Source organism: Lepus europaeus, chromosome 8, assembly GCF_033115175.1.
Source record: "Lepus europaeus isolate LE1 chromosome 8, mLepTim1.pri, whole genome shotgun sequence".
NCBI lineage: Eukaryota > Metazoa > Chordata > Mammalia > Lagomorpha > Leporidae > Lepus > Lepus europaeus.
This window is the reverse complement of record NC_084834.1, coordinates 84,092,308-84,110,530: the sequence shown is the minus strand read 5'-3', so window position 1 is coordinate 84,110,530 and position 18,223 is coordinate 84,092,308. Positions and strand designations below refer to the sequence as shown.

General features: G+C 38.4%; 1 protein-coding gene across 2 annotated transcripts in view; it reads left to right on the top strand.

The window, feature by feature from the left end:
- Window positions 1-18,223, top strand: part of GRID2 (glutamate ionotropic receptor delta type subunit 2) — a 1,547,682-nt gene that overhangs the window by 1,223,469 nt on the left and 305,990 nt on the right. For both annotated transcript variants that reach the window (XM_062199157.1, XM_062199156.1), the window contains one exon: window positions 4,072-4,384. In XM_062199157.1, the coding sequence (XP_062055141.1) occupies window positions 4,072-4,384 (313 nt within the window). The remainder of the gene's footprint in view (window positions 1-4,071; window positions 4,385-18,223) is intronic.

The following is an 18,223-nucleotide window of genomic DNA, read 5'->3' as shown; positions in this document are numbered from 1 at the left end:
TTGGATAATACTAAGTTTCAGGAGAGCAAAATTAGACAGTTGGAACAGCATATACAGAGATCATGAGACAGGAAGAAAAGTGCTGAAAGGGAAAACGGTTCAGTGTGAATGTACTGAAGAGTATGGGAAGAGTCTAGTTAAAGGCATGTAGATCGTATTAAAAGATTTTGGTCTTGTCCTGATAGCAATGAAAATCTACCGAAAACCTTTAAAGTGTGCAGACAATTGGATCAGAAAGACTTTTTTGGCTGTAATAGGTAGAAAAGAGAAGGGGGACTTTAGATAGGTTTATAAGGAGCAGAGGCCAAGGAAAGCAATAGAGAGCGAGCTGGAAATAGAGCATTGAATAGGTATTAGACTTCTCCAGGGGAAAAATAAATAATGACAGATTAGATAGGGGCCATAAGCCTATAGAAAATCAAATTTTATACCTGGTGTAAAATGATGTCACTTACTAGGAAAGATCGGATAGAGTTTAATATTATGAGCATGTTCTTGGTCATGTTAAAGTTGAGATGTTTTTGAGACATTTAATAGAAATGTCAATTATACGGTTGAATAAGTCACTGTAGATACCAAAGCTTAGCTATATATCTAGAAATATAAATTGTAGATCATATGTGTAGACGGGAACCGTGGAAATAATTGACATGGGTAGGTTTCCTAGGCAGAGAATCTCAAATAAGAGAATGGCATAGATTTAAATTCTGAGGATTGTTAACAAGTTTTTGAGAAAGGGATTATGTTTTGTCTGAAATCCAAGGGAAAGTGTGCTTATGATGGAGGGAACAACCATCACCATCAAATGTTTTCAAGAAAGCCTAATCAGAAGAGCACTGTAATCTATCCAGTCAGCAATGCAAAGATTAAGAAGTGCTGTTCCCATGAGTGGAAGGATACCCAACAATATGGACACGAGTTCTCCCAGGGTGACTGGGATATGTAGAAATATATAAATTTGTGGATTTGAAATTAGGTCTGAAAAAGTAGAAGGAAAGGATATTAACTGGGAGTCAGTGGTAACATAAGAATGGCTTGTTTGTATTGAAATAAGAGTTAAAGAATATTTTAATAAGAAATCAACAGCGTACGGTAGGATGTGGACTACACAAGATACGAGTTTGAGTATCTGAATTGGAGAAGACTGGGTGACAAATTTACTGATAAGGATTGAACTGAAATAGGAAGACAGCTCCTTTACCATAAAAACAATAGGCTGGGTATGGACTGTAAGGTGGGAGGTTAAAAAAAGGTAGATTTTAGTCTCGTACTTTTATATTACATATAAAACAGTGGAAATTATCTTGAGAACTGAGTGGGAAGATTAAAAAGTCAATGGGGAAAGTGGATTAGTAGAGGGGCCAGCATTGTGGCACCACAGGTTAACCAGCTGCTTGCAATGCTTGCATCTCAAATGACAGCATGGGTTTGAGTCCCAGCTGCTCCACTTCCCATCCTGCTCCTTGCTGATGCACTTGGAAAGGCCCAAGTGATTGGGCCCCTGCCACCCACTGTAGTGAGAGACCACTGCAGAGTTTCAGGCTCATTCCTTGCTTCTGCCTGGCCCACCCCCCAGCCATTAAAGCCCTTTGAGGAGTGAACCAGGGGATGGACGCTCTCTGTCTCTTCCTCTCTCTGTTACTCTGCCTTTCAAATGAATAAAATAAACCTTTAAAAAAATAAAATGGATCTATGCACTGACCTAATTAATAAAGAAGGATCCAACTGAGCAGTTGTCTCTAACTATTGTTGAGTGTGCTTTTAGAGATCCTGGCCATCTTTCTGAAGCAGTGGTCCTTGAGTCGTTCTCTATTCCGGTAGATCATCTGTGACATGAGTATGAGCAACCCCATATGCCTGTTGGTCACAATGCTCTGCTGTGGCATCGATTCTGCAGGGTAGACTGAGGCACCTCCTTAGGCAAATGTATGCCCAGTCTGAGCCAGGACGGTGAATGTGTGCTGTTTGTATATGCACTTATGCAATTATTCTAATCTACTTAATGAGAAATCACCGCTTTGCATGTAGAGATTAATAGCCAAGTATTGAAAATGGATCAGAATTTCAAATTTTCTCCATAGACATGTGACAGATAATTGTTATATTACTTTTTTAGCACAAACAAAATCAATTCTCTTTTCCTAAAGTCCCAAAAGTTTATTCCAATTAAGAAAAGCATTTTGTGATACTTAGATGTATTTGTTAATAAAATTATAGAGTGGGCATTAAAATGTGTCATCCTTTAGCTGTAAAACACTCAGTAGCAAAATATCCATGAACATTTTACAAATATTTCATCAACATGTTGTCAGCCAATTTGCGCTTCTATGGAATTTTCTGACTTCAGCTGACTCATTAAATGTTGTGGGTCACTAGCGCATCAATTAGTAAGTTACTGATCTGCAGTACGTGGGTGTCCTGAGAGAGGAAATGTGTCTTTTGAGAAACTAATTGAATTTTAGAGTTATTTATTCACTGTTGAAATGAGGACAAATGAGTCAGCTCACAATAGTGATACTAAAGTTACATTCGTTTCACCAATAGATAAAAAAGCTGAGAATTAACAAGCTAGTACGCTAAGGATCCTGTTTATATTTTCAGTATGAAAAGACTTAATTCTTAATGTCTAGCTATAAAAATAAATGCTGTGGTTGAAAGCAGCAATATTTTTAAGATCATTTTTATATAGCGTTATCAAGTATAATACTTTTTAATTAATAATTCTATCATACAGAAATATAGTCATCTGACCTTGTTGCAATACAAATACTACAATTTTAAAAAGTGAAATCTCGAACTCTTTTTGAGATAAACATTTCCCTAAACACAGTTATTCTGACCGCCTACTATTATGGGTCACTTGGAACATGGTAAAATGGTTCTGAGTACCAGCTTTAGCATAAGAAAAACATACCTTCTGCACTTATTGAAAACTGAGTTACTTAACCTGCCAACGCTTAAATTTCTCCACCTATGAAATGGGGGAGAAACATGTAATTCACACTTTTTTGTTAAGGATTAAGTGAAAAAAAAATAATTAAATAGCAATAAGTAGATATGGGTTTGACACACACACACACACAGGAGCACTTAGCTGGATTCATTTACATTGGTTTAGCATCCGAGTAGGCATGGTGTTTTTCCATGTCTTTTTTCCTTGATCCCCAAAAGCAATAAAATAAGTTTCTAGCTTCTTTAATAAAACAATAAAAAATAAAGAAATATAACCAGGAAATGACTCAACACCCAGTTTACTAATGTTGGTATTTGCCTGGAAGGGGCTTCCCTAGGTTTAATCACAGCCTCAGATCATTTCACATAAGATGCATCTTTTACATATTTAAATATGTATCCTCATACTGAATTTAAATATGAAGCCATTATTCTCTGCTTTAAATAAGCAAGAGTATGTTCCGCAGTTGTGATTCCACTAAGAAACTAACAGGAAAGGCACTGAGAAACAAGAGTTAACCTCCAAGAAGTACCTGTCTTCTTGATCTTTAATTGTTCAGTAGATGCTTCTGAATTTTATCCCAGGGGATCTTGGCAGCCACTCCTAGCATGACACTGTAACGTAATATGTAGAAACTCCAACAGATCTAAACATTTAGAGCATAACCAGATAAATTGTGATGCAGAGAAATTTAAACCAAGGGTAAAATGCCACGGTGATGTTGTAAGATAGCTTCCCTGGTAATTTACACGTTAAGAATGTATTGAATATCTGGGGAACATTGTCTTTGAAAGAATTACGATGGCTTCGATAAAATGACTCGAGGAAAAAAGGCCATTTTCTTCATGCATTATCTGTGTCAGAAATAACCGCCCCTGATTTCACATGCGCTGATATTCTTAACAAGGTGATTTGTCTGAAGGCAGCAGAAGCGCAAGAAATGCAAAATCCACACCTAGCCCTTCTTTAGCGTCTCCGCAGCGTATTTCAGTTTATGTAAAAAGACTTAAGATGGTGCCTGAAGCATAATTTTTTATCCCCTCAAGGTAAGCTGCAGTGCTGCAGATCAAATTGTTTTTCACACTGTTAATGTATTCCTTTCTCTTTCAATTTCTCAGAGAGCCGACATTGGGATTTCTGCTTTAACCATCACCCCAGATCGGGAGAATGTGGTGGACTTTACCACACGTTACATGGACTACTCGGTGGGGGTACTACTTCGAAGAGCTGAAAAGACAGTGGACATGTTTGCCTGTCTTGCGCCCTTTGATCTCTCTCTATGGGCCTGCATTGCTGGCACGGTCCTTCTGGTGGGTCTGTTGGTCTACCTGTTGAACTGGCTTAATCCCCCACGATTACAAATGGGATCAATGACATCTACTACTCTCTACAACTCCATGTGGTTTGTGTATGGATCCTTTGTACAGCAAGGTAAGGAGGAAAAGTACAATTCAGTTAAAAAAAATATAGTATTTCAGATGTCACACATTTGGTTAAGCAGGTTCTGTTTCTGGCATCAAGAAGTGTTTTAAAGAACCCTCACAGCAATGCTCAGAAAAGAACATTTCTTACTCTGAGTGGATCTCAAACACAGCAGGTTTCCAACAATAATGGTTCATTGTCTTTTGATGTAAGTTCAATTTCATCAACAAAGGCAACAGTGAATGTCGGAGGTAAGAATCACAAGAAAGCTGAAGACCAGACTCTGGCTCCCTGAGAAGTAGCCTTACTGCGATGAGACGCCTCATTCCCAGGGAAAGTGCCAGTTAATTATTTATGTGTGTCAGAAATATTAGGGGTTGTTTTTGTTCAGAGACATTATTCCATGTATTGAAAATATCGACAGTGAAAGGACGTCTGTTAAGATTCTGATAAGATAGTTCACATTTTCTCTTTCCCTTTAATGTATAATCTTTACCAATGATTTATCCTGCAATTTCAGTCTATCCTAACCACTGACTTCCTTATTAGTCAATGTCCATTCTGCTTCACCCCTTAAACTTGTCTGATTACTTCTTTGGTTTCTGCTGTTTCCGAATAGAATATTTACTGCACTCCTTATCTGAGATGACTGTCATAACAGAGAACACAATAATACGGGGATTCATGGCTTCATGCAAACTTTGCACATGGACTGAAAAGAAACATGGGCTACAACAGAAATACGTGACGATTTTTGCCTTAAAATTTACAATTCTAACCAGTGTCTTTACTTTTCCTCCCATCATTCTGCTTCTGTTCTCCTTTGATTTCATCAAAATTTCATCTAGGTCCTTCATCTCTATTTCTCTACTTGTAATTTATCCCTTAAGCCTTTGTCAGCATGCTTTTCCTTCTACCTTTCCACACCAAGAGCTCTTGCTGAGATTAAACATTGCTGTATGCTTGACACAAACACTAGCAGTTCATCCATTAATCATTAATTCAGTAAACATTTATCCCACACTGTTTATTTAAGTAGAACTCTACTAGGTACCGAATATACAATGATGAGCAAGTCACGAGCCAGTGGGCTACAAACATGGAATGACACTTAGAGCTAAAGAATTCTCTGCTGGGGATACGGAAGGCTAGAGGTGGGGAAGCTGGATGCAGAAGGGGAACCCAAAGACAAGTTCATGTTGGTACAAATTTTTTGAAACCCGTGAATGGTTTCCTCATATTACACATTTCCCATGAGCTTTTTGAAGACACATTCCCCCTACTAAATATTCTAGCAATTTTTCTCACTAGAAAAATTAGGTTGCATTGTTACCTGGAGAAGACCTATCTTATTTCTCACCTAAACTATAGGAGTCTCATAACAGGTCTTTTTCCAATATTTCCCTAAAAATGTATGATCCATATGTTTGCAAATATACTGAAGACAGCACTCCTGTGTAAAGCTGACCACATAACCCCTAATCTTCAAATATTTCCTTGGTTCCTCAATTATCTGTCGACTATGAACATACTCAACCATCTGGCTCCTGTCCAAAGCCCAACCCTTATCTCTTACCACTCATGCCTCAGATGTAGTTACCTATAGTTGCTCCAAATTTTTAACCTTTGAATAAAAGACTGTTTTTCCTTCCTCTTCACCTTTGATTGTAGTGTTTTGAATTCCTGAAATGCCTTTATTACTAACCAGCCTATTGTCTGCTCCTACTCTTTGATTTCATATGGCAAGCTCATCATCCTTCTCTAATTCTTGCTTTGATCCCATTTTTTCCAAGAAGTCTTTGCTAGGATTCAGGACCACTTTCGATGCCCTTCAAGATATATTGAGCATAATACTTATCAACCATAGTGCAATTCCTTTTAGTTTTCATTTATCTCCACCTGGATTCTTTGAATACAAGACAATATCCTGTTCATCTTTTTTAGTTGCTTAACACAGTTCAGCTCATTTCTTCCTATTTGCATTTACTTGGTCCCATACTAAGCAACAAAATAGGTGAATGCTACATATTTAAATCAAAAATGCAATTTATTACTTTATAATATAAAAGTTTCACCAAAGTTGTCCCTCAGTGACCTGAAATTCACTAGGTTAAGAAGTTTTATTTGTGGGGCCTATGTTGTAGTGCAATGGATTAAGCTGCCACTAGCACAACTGATACCCCATATCAGAAGGTGGGTCTGAGATCCAGCTACTGCACTTCCAATCCAGCTCCATGCTACTGTGCCTGAGGAAGCAGAAGAAGATGCCCCAAGTACTTGGACCCCTGCTATCCACATCGCTGGCCCAGTCTCAGCCTCTCTCTCTCCCCCTTTGTGTGTGTCTGTAAGAGAGAGAAAGACTGGCTTCTATCTTTCAGATAGATTTTTTTTTTTTAAAAATCATTTATATTATACTGAGTAAATTTTATAAGAAACTAAGAACATAAACTTAAGTAAGATCTCTGATCAGTTAAAGTTTACATTTGAGGAAGTTGACTGGAATTGGCTCTCTAAATTTTTCCTTGAGGAAAGCTAATTCCAATCAATTTTGAAACACATGCCAGGAAAAAAACAAGATAAATAGAATTACCCATGTGGTTCTCCCACTTTGCTAGCTGTAGAAACATGCAGCAGATATCAAAGGTTATAAATATGTTAAGCACCGTGTAGCCCAACTGCTCTCTTAAATGAGTTGCACAGCCCGTAGGTTGATTGTACATTTATACTAATTCATAATGATGGATAATGCTGAATTGCATGTGATTAACTACTTTATCTTTGAAAAGCTGCTGTTCTTTCACTTGCTAACCATGAAAAGGTGAATTCATTGAAGATACTGAGAGCATCTTTCTGCTCTGATTAAAAATAAATTAAGAAAAGGCTCATAAACCCTATGAAAAAAGACAATCAATCAATGACAGTGTCCAAGCATAGGCAATGGAGCTAGAATTAGTGACGATTTCCAATGAAAATGGTCTTTTCGGAGGAAGTACAGCTGTTATTTCAGAATTACAGTCTTTATTGAGCCACTAAACCAGATTGAATAGGAATAAAGAGGCACTTCATGTGTTATCAGATGGATGTGGAGAAAAAAAAGTTCAGGGATAGCTGAAAGCAGAAAAATGTTCAATATATGTGAGTTGTTTACTAATCCTGATTTTTTAAAAAAATATCAATAACTTCAAAGCATTGTGAAAAAACAGCTCAGGGAATCCAACTGTGCAAAAGCCGTATGGTCCATTATAGAGATAAACTCAATACATCTGTTTGGCTGGAACATTAGAGCTTGTGAATTAGGTTGTTAAATGCATGAACAAGAGACCGATTTTGTACAAGTTTTGTCGTCGTTTTATACGCTCCTTATTCTACATATCTCCTTGCAATTGGCATATTTTTTAAAAAACTGGAGTTTGATTGTTGAAGACCTGTCACATTTAAAGATTTTGGCACTGACTCAACATCACCCAGGCCATGGAAGGCCTCTATGACGTGGGTTGTGGGTAATTTGTTTACTATTTACAAACAAGTTGACACAAAGGGAAATACCAGGGTTACCCTCAGACATTTTAGTTTCATTCTATGAAACAGACATTGTGGTATAAAATATTTGAGGCCATCATATAGTGTTACCAGCCAGCATTTACAAAGTACCAGCAATGCCCCAGGAACAGAGGAAAAACAAGGACTGTTTCTGCTAACTATTTTAGTAAATACTTCTGGGGCATACTACGTGTCAGGTCTGGCCACGATGTTTGAATATGGTGATAAACAAATGACACAGTCCTTGCCAGCACCGTGTCAGTGAGTCCTAGCCACACTGAAACCAAAATAAACCACATCTGCTGAGAGCAGCAGAGTTGCTGGAAAGAGTAAAGAAGGAAAACGCCTTGGCTGTTTTCTTAAAGATCAAGTCCTCCACAGATGCTAGGGGTGAATTGAAAGAAATCCTGTAGGGGTGATAGAAATACTGAAAAGAACTTGAGGCTCCTGCACAAGAGTTAACATGAGAGGCAACCCACTGGCTTTGAGATCCCAGGACAATGTTTAGAAGACACTAGGGTTCTTCCCTTTGCCAGCTTGGATTACACTGTTAAAGAGAATCACAACCTTCTCATTTCCACAAAAGGCAGAGACATTCTTTTCTACTGAATCAGGCAACAGAGAAGTCCGCTGATGAGAGGGCAACTCTTTACAACTTCACATGCGACAGAGGTAATGGTGCCAGTGAAAAATATGTGAAATTTACCCATGTCCTAGGCACAAAACCCCAGAGGATCCAAGCCTTGGATTACAGTAGCTCAAACCATCCCATTGTAATGTTATCCACTTTTTCACATTCAATTTGGACCTCACAAAGATGATATTGGCTAGCTCTGTTGTTTACAGACACTAATGAACACGGGGAAAATGAGAGTAATTCCCAGTGACAGGTTAACTGGGCTATAAAGACGAGTTTCTTTCTACATTCTGTCCTTACAGGTATTCACTCAAAACAGCTCTCTGCAATTTTTATTTAGTTTCACACAACATCTCTGTTGTTGTTAATTATGATTGGCACTCCAGAACAGACGGTGCGCCAAGCACTCTGAGTGCTGTCACATCCACTTGCGAATTTCCCCATGCCGATTTAAAACATGACAAGGTGCTCATTTTCTTTCTTTTCATCACCAGAACGCTCCACCAGCAAAGAAAAAAAAACACAGTTGAACTTTTCAAGCTGTAAGAGATTGTCCAAATTGTACCAATAATGGGGAGCAATTTGTATGGCTAGAAAACAATGACACGATGCTAAAGATGGGAGTGCATGGGTTTCCATTCTCAATGAGCCGTAATGGGCTTCTCAGCAATTACTCACCAAACCCTAAGCATGCACCCTGCCCTCGAAGACGATTTATGTTCATACCAACTCTTCATGATTTGGGTCAGAAAATCCTTTTTCACGCTGAACTAGGCTTTGGAGGAGTTCGAAGTCATGCAAGAACACAAGGCACAGGTCAGATTTCTGTGCATTGAACAACAACTGGTATAAGCAGTATTTTCTTGACTCTTTCAAACTGCCTATGAATATGTTCCACAACTAAGTACTACTTTAGTATTTAACAGAATACAGGAGTGCTTTCTCAAGAGGCATTTGAAAAATTGAAGGGTGATTTTCAGAAAATACATTTTTTGAAAATCTAAGTTTGATAGAAAAAAACAGGCCCTTTCAAGTACCACTGTCTGACATCTTAGTAGTGCTCACTGTTTCCAAAGCACCACAGCACAATTCCCCCCGACTTAAGCATTCAGAATAGGAGCAGACATCAACAAAGATGAATTCATTTCTAAGGGAAATTAGGATTGATCTTAGCTATCTAAGCTGTCGTATACTGGGCTCAAAGGCCTGCAGGTGGTACTGAAGAACGTCAGTTTGGGATATCAGTTTGGAAATTCAATTTCTGGTTGACACGCCCAAGCCTGGATCCATAGTCCCCTTTCATCTACGGATATATAATCAGAGGTTTAATAATGATACCTATATTTTTGAAAGCATGGAAAGCTGACCACCACCTTCAAAAATGGAATCAACAAGTCTTGAAGACGCTGAGTATTGAACCCAGCTCTAAGATGTATCCTTGCAAGCCAACTAGAGTGCACATGTCACCGTGTGAGGATTCCCATCTTCAGTTTCTAAATCTGATCAATAATGAAGTCCTTGCAATATTAATACCTGTGAATGTGGCACAACCTTTTGAACAATTGTAAGGCAGAAAAATTTCACTGTGTAAAATGAAGTATAAATTCACATTATGTATCATCATACCCAGCCACGTCCCTCATTTGTCAACTACATTTTAATGGCATGTTTTGTTAAAATTTGACATCCAAAAGAGACATAAAATTATTCTTTGACTTGTGGCTACGACCCAAATTTATAGCCTTCTTATATATACAACTCTAACTCCTGGACTCTCAATTAGCAATTCACTTGAGACTGCTACACAGTTTATTCTATCTGCTTCAGTTGTTTGCTAGCAATTAATGTTTCTATCCATTGTGTAAGCCCCATTACAGCATATGCTTAAGAAGGGGGGGAGGGTGTCTCCTGTCTTTACTATTTTAAATTCTTCATTTTCTGGGAAACATATGCTTTTTGAGCTGAAATTTATTTAGTCAAAAAAGTAAATAGTACAACATGATGTCAGTCACAAGTGACACAAACTAGCACACATGCAGTTCCACCATATAGGAATAATCATATGCAAGAATGCTCACAGTGTGATGAGAATGGACTTTCCATACACACTGGTATCTGACACACTACGTTTGGGTCAAATATTTGCCAAGTCGTGACCTACTAAAGAGAGGAATACAGAATGGGAGCCAAAGTGTTACGTACCAAGAGTGGAAGAAATGATTCTGTGATTAATTCACTTGATCTTTGCTTCCTGCTCAACAAATACAGTATTGGGTTATTTTTAGATATATCTATAAAGTTATATGATTCCATAGGATAAGTATCTAATTATACCACTACTTTCATATATTTGTGCTTCCTTGAGAGGCAGCTCAGTTTTAAATCCCTTTGCCACTTACTGGCCACATGCCATTGGACAAGTTTTTCTTAACCTCTCGATACCCCAGTTCCCCAGATAATAACTACCCACTTCAACAGGTGTTCAAAAAAAGTTGGAAGAATCCATGCATATAAACTACATAGAACTGTATTCATGACACAAAGTAGGCCCCCAGCATCAGCACGATTACTTCTGCACCCGTTCGTCAGGTCCCAGAAAGAGAGGTCAGTCACATTATGTAATGCTTTATGTATTCAACATTACTTCACAGAAAATATGCTTAATTTTAAGGAAGTATATTGTAATTAGGCATAAAGAAATGTATTAAAACAAAATAGCTAATAGGAAAATGCTTATAATCCAAACTATGCACTATCAAACTCAAAATAATCCTATGACATTCAACCAGACACGAAAGCTACAAAACCATGTTTTGCTATGTAGGTCTATCATCATCAAGGTATTCGTGATAAACTATAATGTAACATGGTCAGGGATATTATTTTGATTCAAAGTGCTTTCCATTAGTGTGTTCAGTCCCTTTAAAACTCAAAAAAGATTCAATCAGGTTTTGGGAACCAATATCCTCCAAAAACCATGTGTCTATGTTTTGTTTTGGCAATTATATCTTGAGATCTACTGACTGGAATTTCACAGTATTAACTATAATCACCACACAAACTCTAATTTTCCAAGGCAAGCAAAAGACACAAACTGCTACTGATGCCTCTTCCATATTATGATTGGGATGATTATACTATTTCATGATCTTAAGTATATTTACAGCACCAATAATGAAAATTATTTTATCCTAACATGTATTAATAACTTCTTAATTGTTTACAATTACTAGTGAAACCTAAATCTTTTCACTTAGATATAAATATTACCTATATTAAATACCATGCTAAAATTTATTTCATTGAAACAATTCCTTTAGGAAATAAAAAAGAGCACTGGAATATACCAAATCAGATATGAAAATGATTTCTCAGTAGCCAGAATTTGAGACCTTGATGCGAGAAAATTAAAAAATGTGATAGTATTAGGAGTTCAATTTGAAGTCAAGAACATGCCTGCCAGTATTCAAAAGGTGAATTCCGGGTTAACACCACCACTGACATTATTTAATTAACATTAGCAACCGAAAAATAAATTATTATTAAAAATTTCAAAAAAGAAAAACAGACTCTTTAATGCTTTTCAAAAATTATTTAATACCATTTTTACTGAGGTTTGTTTTTAGAATTCTGACTCTTAAATAGAGGCGATCTAATTGTTGGTTTTAAAATCTTGGAATGGTATGACTTCCCCACATAATTATGTTATCTGCAAAGCCATGAGGAATTGTTGATGGCATTCTATTCTAACATGGATACTTCTTAATATCATTACAATCTCTTCTTTCTAAATATAAAAGTAATTTTGCTAATTCAGCAGGGGCCATCTGTAAACATTACACTTCTTTGCCACCATTGTGCTATGCAGAGGGTTAATGCCACTTACTCCTTGGTCCTCTGCCTTATGTCACCACCTGTGGGGTACTATAATCCTCTACAAATGCATTGCCTGGAGTGTGACAGTGCTTAATAAATCACTCCATCTTACTTCTCTTTCTCTTGACATATATCTAGCAGCAGGAACCATTATCCTGTGACAATGTTAAGTTCTATTGACATTTTCTCTTAATTACACCATTGGCTACAGTTTTTACATTGGGAATAAACTTCCTTATTTAACACGATCCTGAACAAAGAAAATGTTAAATTTATCATGCATCCACTGTCACAACGCATTTTGAAATAAGTGAAATGTCTTTGTTACTTTTCCGGAAGGCCAATTTTTCTGCCCAGAGAACAATTCATATTTATAGAATGATATTGGATCCATTTTTCTAGACTCATTAGAAAACTTACTGAACGCCCAAGAGCCCATAATACGAATCTGAATTCTTCCTTCAGTTATTTGAATAACTTCTTTGTGTACTTTCTTAAACTGAAAGAAACATTTCTTCTCAGATGGAGCATGTTCTGTACATCTTACAACCAAGCGATTTAGGTGGGTCTAAATTAGGGGCATTCATGCATTCAGCATTGGCTGAGGATCACAGTGTGCCAGGTCCCACTCGCATAGATTGGGGCCACCTTCATGAGAAAAACGAGAATGCATGTTCTCATGAAGCTCATATTCTAGTGAAGAGACAAGCGACAGACAGTGGGTTTGGTAAATGAATAAGGAAGTAAATCAGCCTGAGTGTGTCAGAACTCAGAGGCTAAACAAAACAAAAACCTGTTCAGAGGGAGGGGAAATGGAAGCATGTGTGGAATGGTTACAATGTTTAGTGTCTTGAAGTCAGTTTTCTTGAGAGTTTGAAATTGAACTCAACACTGAAGGATTGGAAAGAACACAACATATAGATATGTGGAGGAAGGATGATAAGGTAGAAGGAATTGGAAGTGCAAAGGACCTGCGCTCACAGACACCAGAAGAGTAGCTTAGTGGGAGGTGAGGTCGGAGGGGTGCATAGGTTCAGATGGAACTGGGTTTATAGACTTGGGCTTCTGAGAGAAATAGAAAAGTATTTTAAGCAGTGAAATGACTGGACAAATTGTTACAGAGCGCATTAACTCAAAAACGTTTCTATGTGTTACTTTCAAATTCTTCAGCATATTTACAGATTTACTACTGTTTCAAAGAACGCACATTTGTATCTAAATGAGTTATATCGCATAGGTATATGCCTGTACATCTTTAGGTGGATATGTACTTGTTACAAAACATATCCATCCATTATACCTTTTAAAAAGCTTAACCCCAAGACCCAGCCTTCGGTTGACAAACAGGATTATCTATTTCAGAAAATACACTTGCAGCAATCAAGAGGCACACATTCTTCTAAGTTCTATTTGTGATAACAGCCCCTGACGGCCATTTTCTTCTAACAGATCTTCCATAGTGTTCTTGATAGAGAGGCAGCAGAGGAAAGAGTAAAGTGCAGTATTCTCACTTTATTTCTTCAATATCCCGATTTCGTTCTGGGCATAATAAGTGCCATCCCATAAAAATTAATTAAGCTGTTTCCTGGGAAATACATGAACAGTGAGAAATGTTTTCCCTGGATCAAGCCAATCTACTAATAATGTTTTCCTTTCACATAGGATTAGACCAGGGCCTTATACCCGAATCAGCAGAAATAAACTTCCTCATAAAGAATTATTTCTTTAAAGACATTAAATAGATATTTCTGTAACATTAATTGAAAATCATATCTACTCCTTCTTTATCCAAAAAGATCTTAAAATCGTCTAACATTCATAACAGCACTGGATTCTTCTGCTTCTCTCACAGAAAAAAAAAATCAATAACCTTCTACCCCAATTTTCCTTGTCAAGGCAAGTTCTTTCCATTTAAAAGTTTCTTGATTTTGAAATCCACAGTCATTTGGTCACAAAAGGCCATCTGGAGTATAAGATTAAATAGACATAGCTTCGGCTGCATGAGGAATCTGTAAACTCAGCATTATCCTCCAGAAAAACCTTCCTTTGAGAGCGGTGTGCAGTTCATCCACTGCGGCCTCCCTTAATCTCTAAACCCTGGGAAAACCAAGGTCAAATCTCTCGACAAAGGAGATAGTGCAATCAGTCTCCTTAGGGGTTGCAAATAGTTGTATGGATTATGACACTTTTGCAAAAGTAAATATTTTAAAATGATTCTTTAATAGTCAAGCCTACAAATACAGAAAGGTTTAGGTTAAAAAGTGAAAATTAAAATGTTCACCCTGATGTTCATTGATTTTTTTTTCTTCTGAGCTAGTATTGACCCAAGTGACATTGTACAAATGCTGACTGGAATTAGGTTAAGCAAGTTGAAAATTATATTTGATGACCTGAATAATTCATTAGACAGGATAAACGTACAAAACCTGCTTTTGAAGCACAAATACATTTTGTATAATAATGTAAACTATAAAGCTGACCACATACGATGTCCAGGATGGACACATTGAAGTTAGAATGAGCAACTTGTGCCACTAAATTATATGCAATACATATCTAAGTGATGAGCCAAAACAAAGTCGTTCTTGGCAATTGCACGTGTATTTACACCCAGGAAAGCTTGGAAAATGAACATGAATTTTCGAGGGTCAAACTTGCAAGCTGCGATGCTTGCTTGGCTCTCTTCAAGACTTGACTGCAATGACATGTAAATCCCAACCCTGTGACCACGAGACTATCACAGAATGGAGGTAGCCTATCGCGTCAGTTGCTAGCCAAAATATACAATGTAGAGATAATTCCACGTACCAAGCACAACCGTGAAGTGTTATAAATTTATTACTGGATATATCACATATATACACACAATGAAGGTACTTCAAAATGTTCGTGGAATTAAAGATAATTTTTTTCAGTGCAAAAATATTTCTCCTTTTGGGAAACGTCTCTACATAGCTTAACACTGTAATTTGATGTACTTCATAGTAACAGCTAACAACACTGAAAACATTATTCGATGCACAGGAGGCAGATAATAAGAGTGTAAGTGTATGGTTCTCAAAACCAATCTACAAGTTATATTATTTTGTCAGCTTTAAGTAGTCACTAAACAGTCCTACCAAATGAGGAACCATTTTCAGTTAAAATTACAAATTTGTTTATGACATAGTTAAATCCAGCTTAATCTTTTTTTTTTTTTTAATCCAGGCAGAGTGGACAGTGAGAGAGAGAGACAGAGAAAGGTCTTCCTTTGCCATTGGTTCACCCTCCAATGGCTGCCGCGGCCAGCGCACCACGCTGATCCAAAGCCAGGAGCCAGGTGCTTCTCCTGGTCTCCCATGCGGATGCAGGGACCAAGGACTTGGGCCATCCTCCACTGCACTCCCAGGCCACAGCAGAGAGCTGAATTGGAAGAGGAGCAACTGGGACAGGATCGGTGCCCCGACCGGGACTAAGAACCCGGTGTGCCGGCGCTGCAAGGCGGAGGATTAGCCTATTGAGCAGTGGCGCTGGCTCAGCTTAATCTTTTAATGATATTAAAACACTTTATTAGATTGTATTTTCTGCTCTTATTTTATCAGTCTTCTAAGTAGTAGCATAATTAAAAATGCTTGAAATCAAGGGATGCAACAGAAGTACAGGAATGAGAAAAGCCAATGGAATAATGAAATTATTCCCCTATCTCAACAGAAAGATTTAATTTTCATATGGGAACATCTGACATTAGTGAAATAAAATGAATACACCTCACAGAGAAAGAAAACTCCAAATGCTATTAAAACTCTTCTCATTCTTTTGCTTTGTTGCAGATGAGATTTTGATAGTTCTCTCTCAAAGGCCAAAGAAACTGCACTGCTTCTAAAAGATAGGCTGCAAAGAAAAGAAGGAGAAAAAACCCTCCAATTCTTTATTATTGAGAGGAAGAGAGACTGATTGATTGGATTCCCATGTACTCATTCACTCCTCAAATGCCCAGCTTCAGCTAGGCCAGGACGAGGCCCAAGCTAGGTGCTGGGAATTCATTCTTGGTCTCCCCACATGAGTGGCAGGAACCAAACTCCTTCAGCCATCTCCTGTGTCCAGGGCTGCATTAGCAGGAGGGTGGGACCATCTGCCGGTACAGGAATGGAACCCAGGCACTAAGATGTGGGACACGCGCCTCAGCTGCTGGGCCAACTGCCTGCCCTTCCTTCAATTCTTGACACTGTGTTTTTAAGAGACAAGCATTTCTAAAACTGCTGCATTCCATATCTCAAACCTCTTGTTTACTCTGTTTTAAATCACTCTTGCCGGGGACAGCACTATGGCACAGTAAGTTAACCCTCCACCTGCAGTGCCGGCATCCCATAGAGGTGCTGGTTTGAGTCCAAGCCACTCCACTTCTGGTCCAGCTCTCTGCTATGGGAAAGCAGTGGAGGAATGTCCCAGGTTGTGTGGCCCCTGCACCTGTGCGGGAGACCTAAAAGAAGCTCCTGGTTCCTGATAGGCCCAGCCCTGGCTATTGCAGCCATTTAGGGAGTGAACCAGACATGGAAGATCTCTCTCTCTGTCTCTGCCTCTCAAATAAATAAATCACTTTTTCCTAAACTAACAAAAAAAGTGATAATAGGAATCCTACAGCAGGTCCAAGAAGGTTGAGGCCTCAGATGAAGCTTACAGGGATCTTCCCAAGCCAGGGATCTTCCCAAGCCGATCTAGTACTTTGGGTCTTCAGTACTTGCTTAGCAAGATATGTGGGCTGGAAAACCTCTCGTTAACAGAGAAAATTGGAAATTATTTACCATGTTATGTTTTATTTCAAATTTTAAAAATTCGGCCAGCATCACGGCTCAATAGGCTAATCTTCCACTTGCACTCTGGGTTCTAGTCCTGGTCAGGGCGCCAGATTCTGTCCTGGTTGCTCCTTTCCAGTCCAGCTCTCTGCTGTGGCCAGGGAGTGCAGTGGAGGATGGCCCAAGTCCTTGGCCCCTGCACCCGCATGGGAGACCAGGAGCAAGCACCTGGCTCCTGGCTTCGGATCAGCGCGGTACGCCGGCCACAGTGGCCGTTGAGGGGTGAACCAACAGAAAAGAAAGACCTTTCTCTCTCACTGTCTACTCTGCCTGTCAAAAAAAAATTTTTTTTAAGAAATTTAAGGTTATATTTTATTTCCAATTTATGGCCTTATTCATCACTTTGCACATTGTTATTTCTTCTTACAAGTGATCTAGTAGAAATTACCTTTCAAGCACAGTGGAAGAGTTGTTTTAGAGTAGACTTCATGCTTGTACATTCGAAAGCATGAGATACAAATGTAATTTGCTTTTGCAATTGTTTACTTTTTTAAAAAGATATTTATTTATTTATTTATTTATTTGAGAGGTAGAGTTACAGACAAGGAGAGGGAGAGGGAGAGACAGAGAGAAAGGTCTTCCTTCCATTGGTTCACTCCCCAAATGGCCGCAACAGCCAGAGCTGTGCCAATCTAAAGCCAGGAGCCAGGTGCTTCTTCCTGGTCTCCCATGCAGGTGCAGGGGCCCCCAAGCACTTGGACCATGCTCCACTGCCTTCCGGGCCACAGCAGAGAGCTGGACTGGAAGAGGAGCAACCAGGACTAGAACTGGCACCCATATGGATACTGGTGCTTCAGGCAAAGGATTAACCTACTGCACCACGGTGCCGGCTCCAATTTTGTTTACTTTTATATAAATATTTTTATATTATTTAAACAGTTCTACTAAGACCTCATCCCATTTTAAAGAAAAGTATAAAAGATAACTGATTCAGGGGTTGGAAAAGTCTGGCCTATGGGCCAC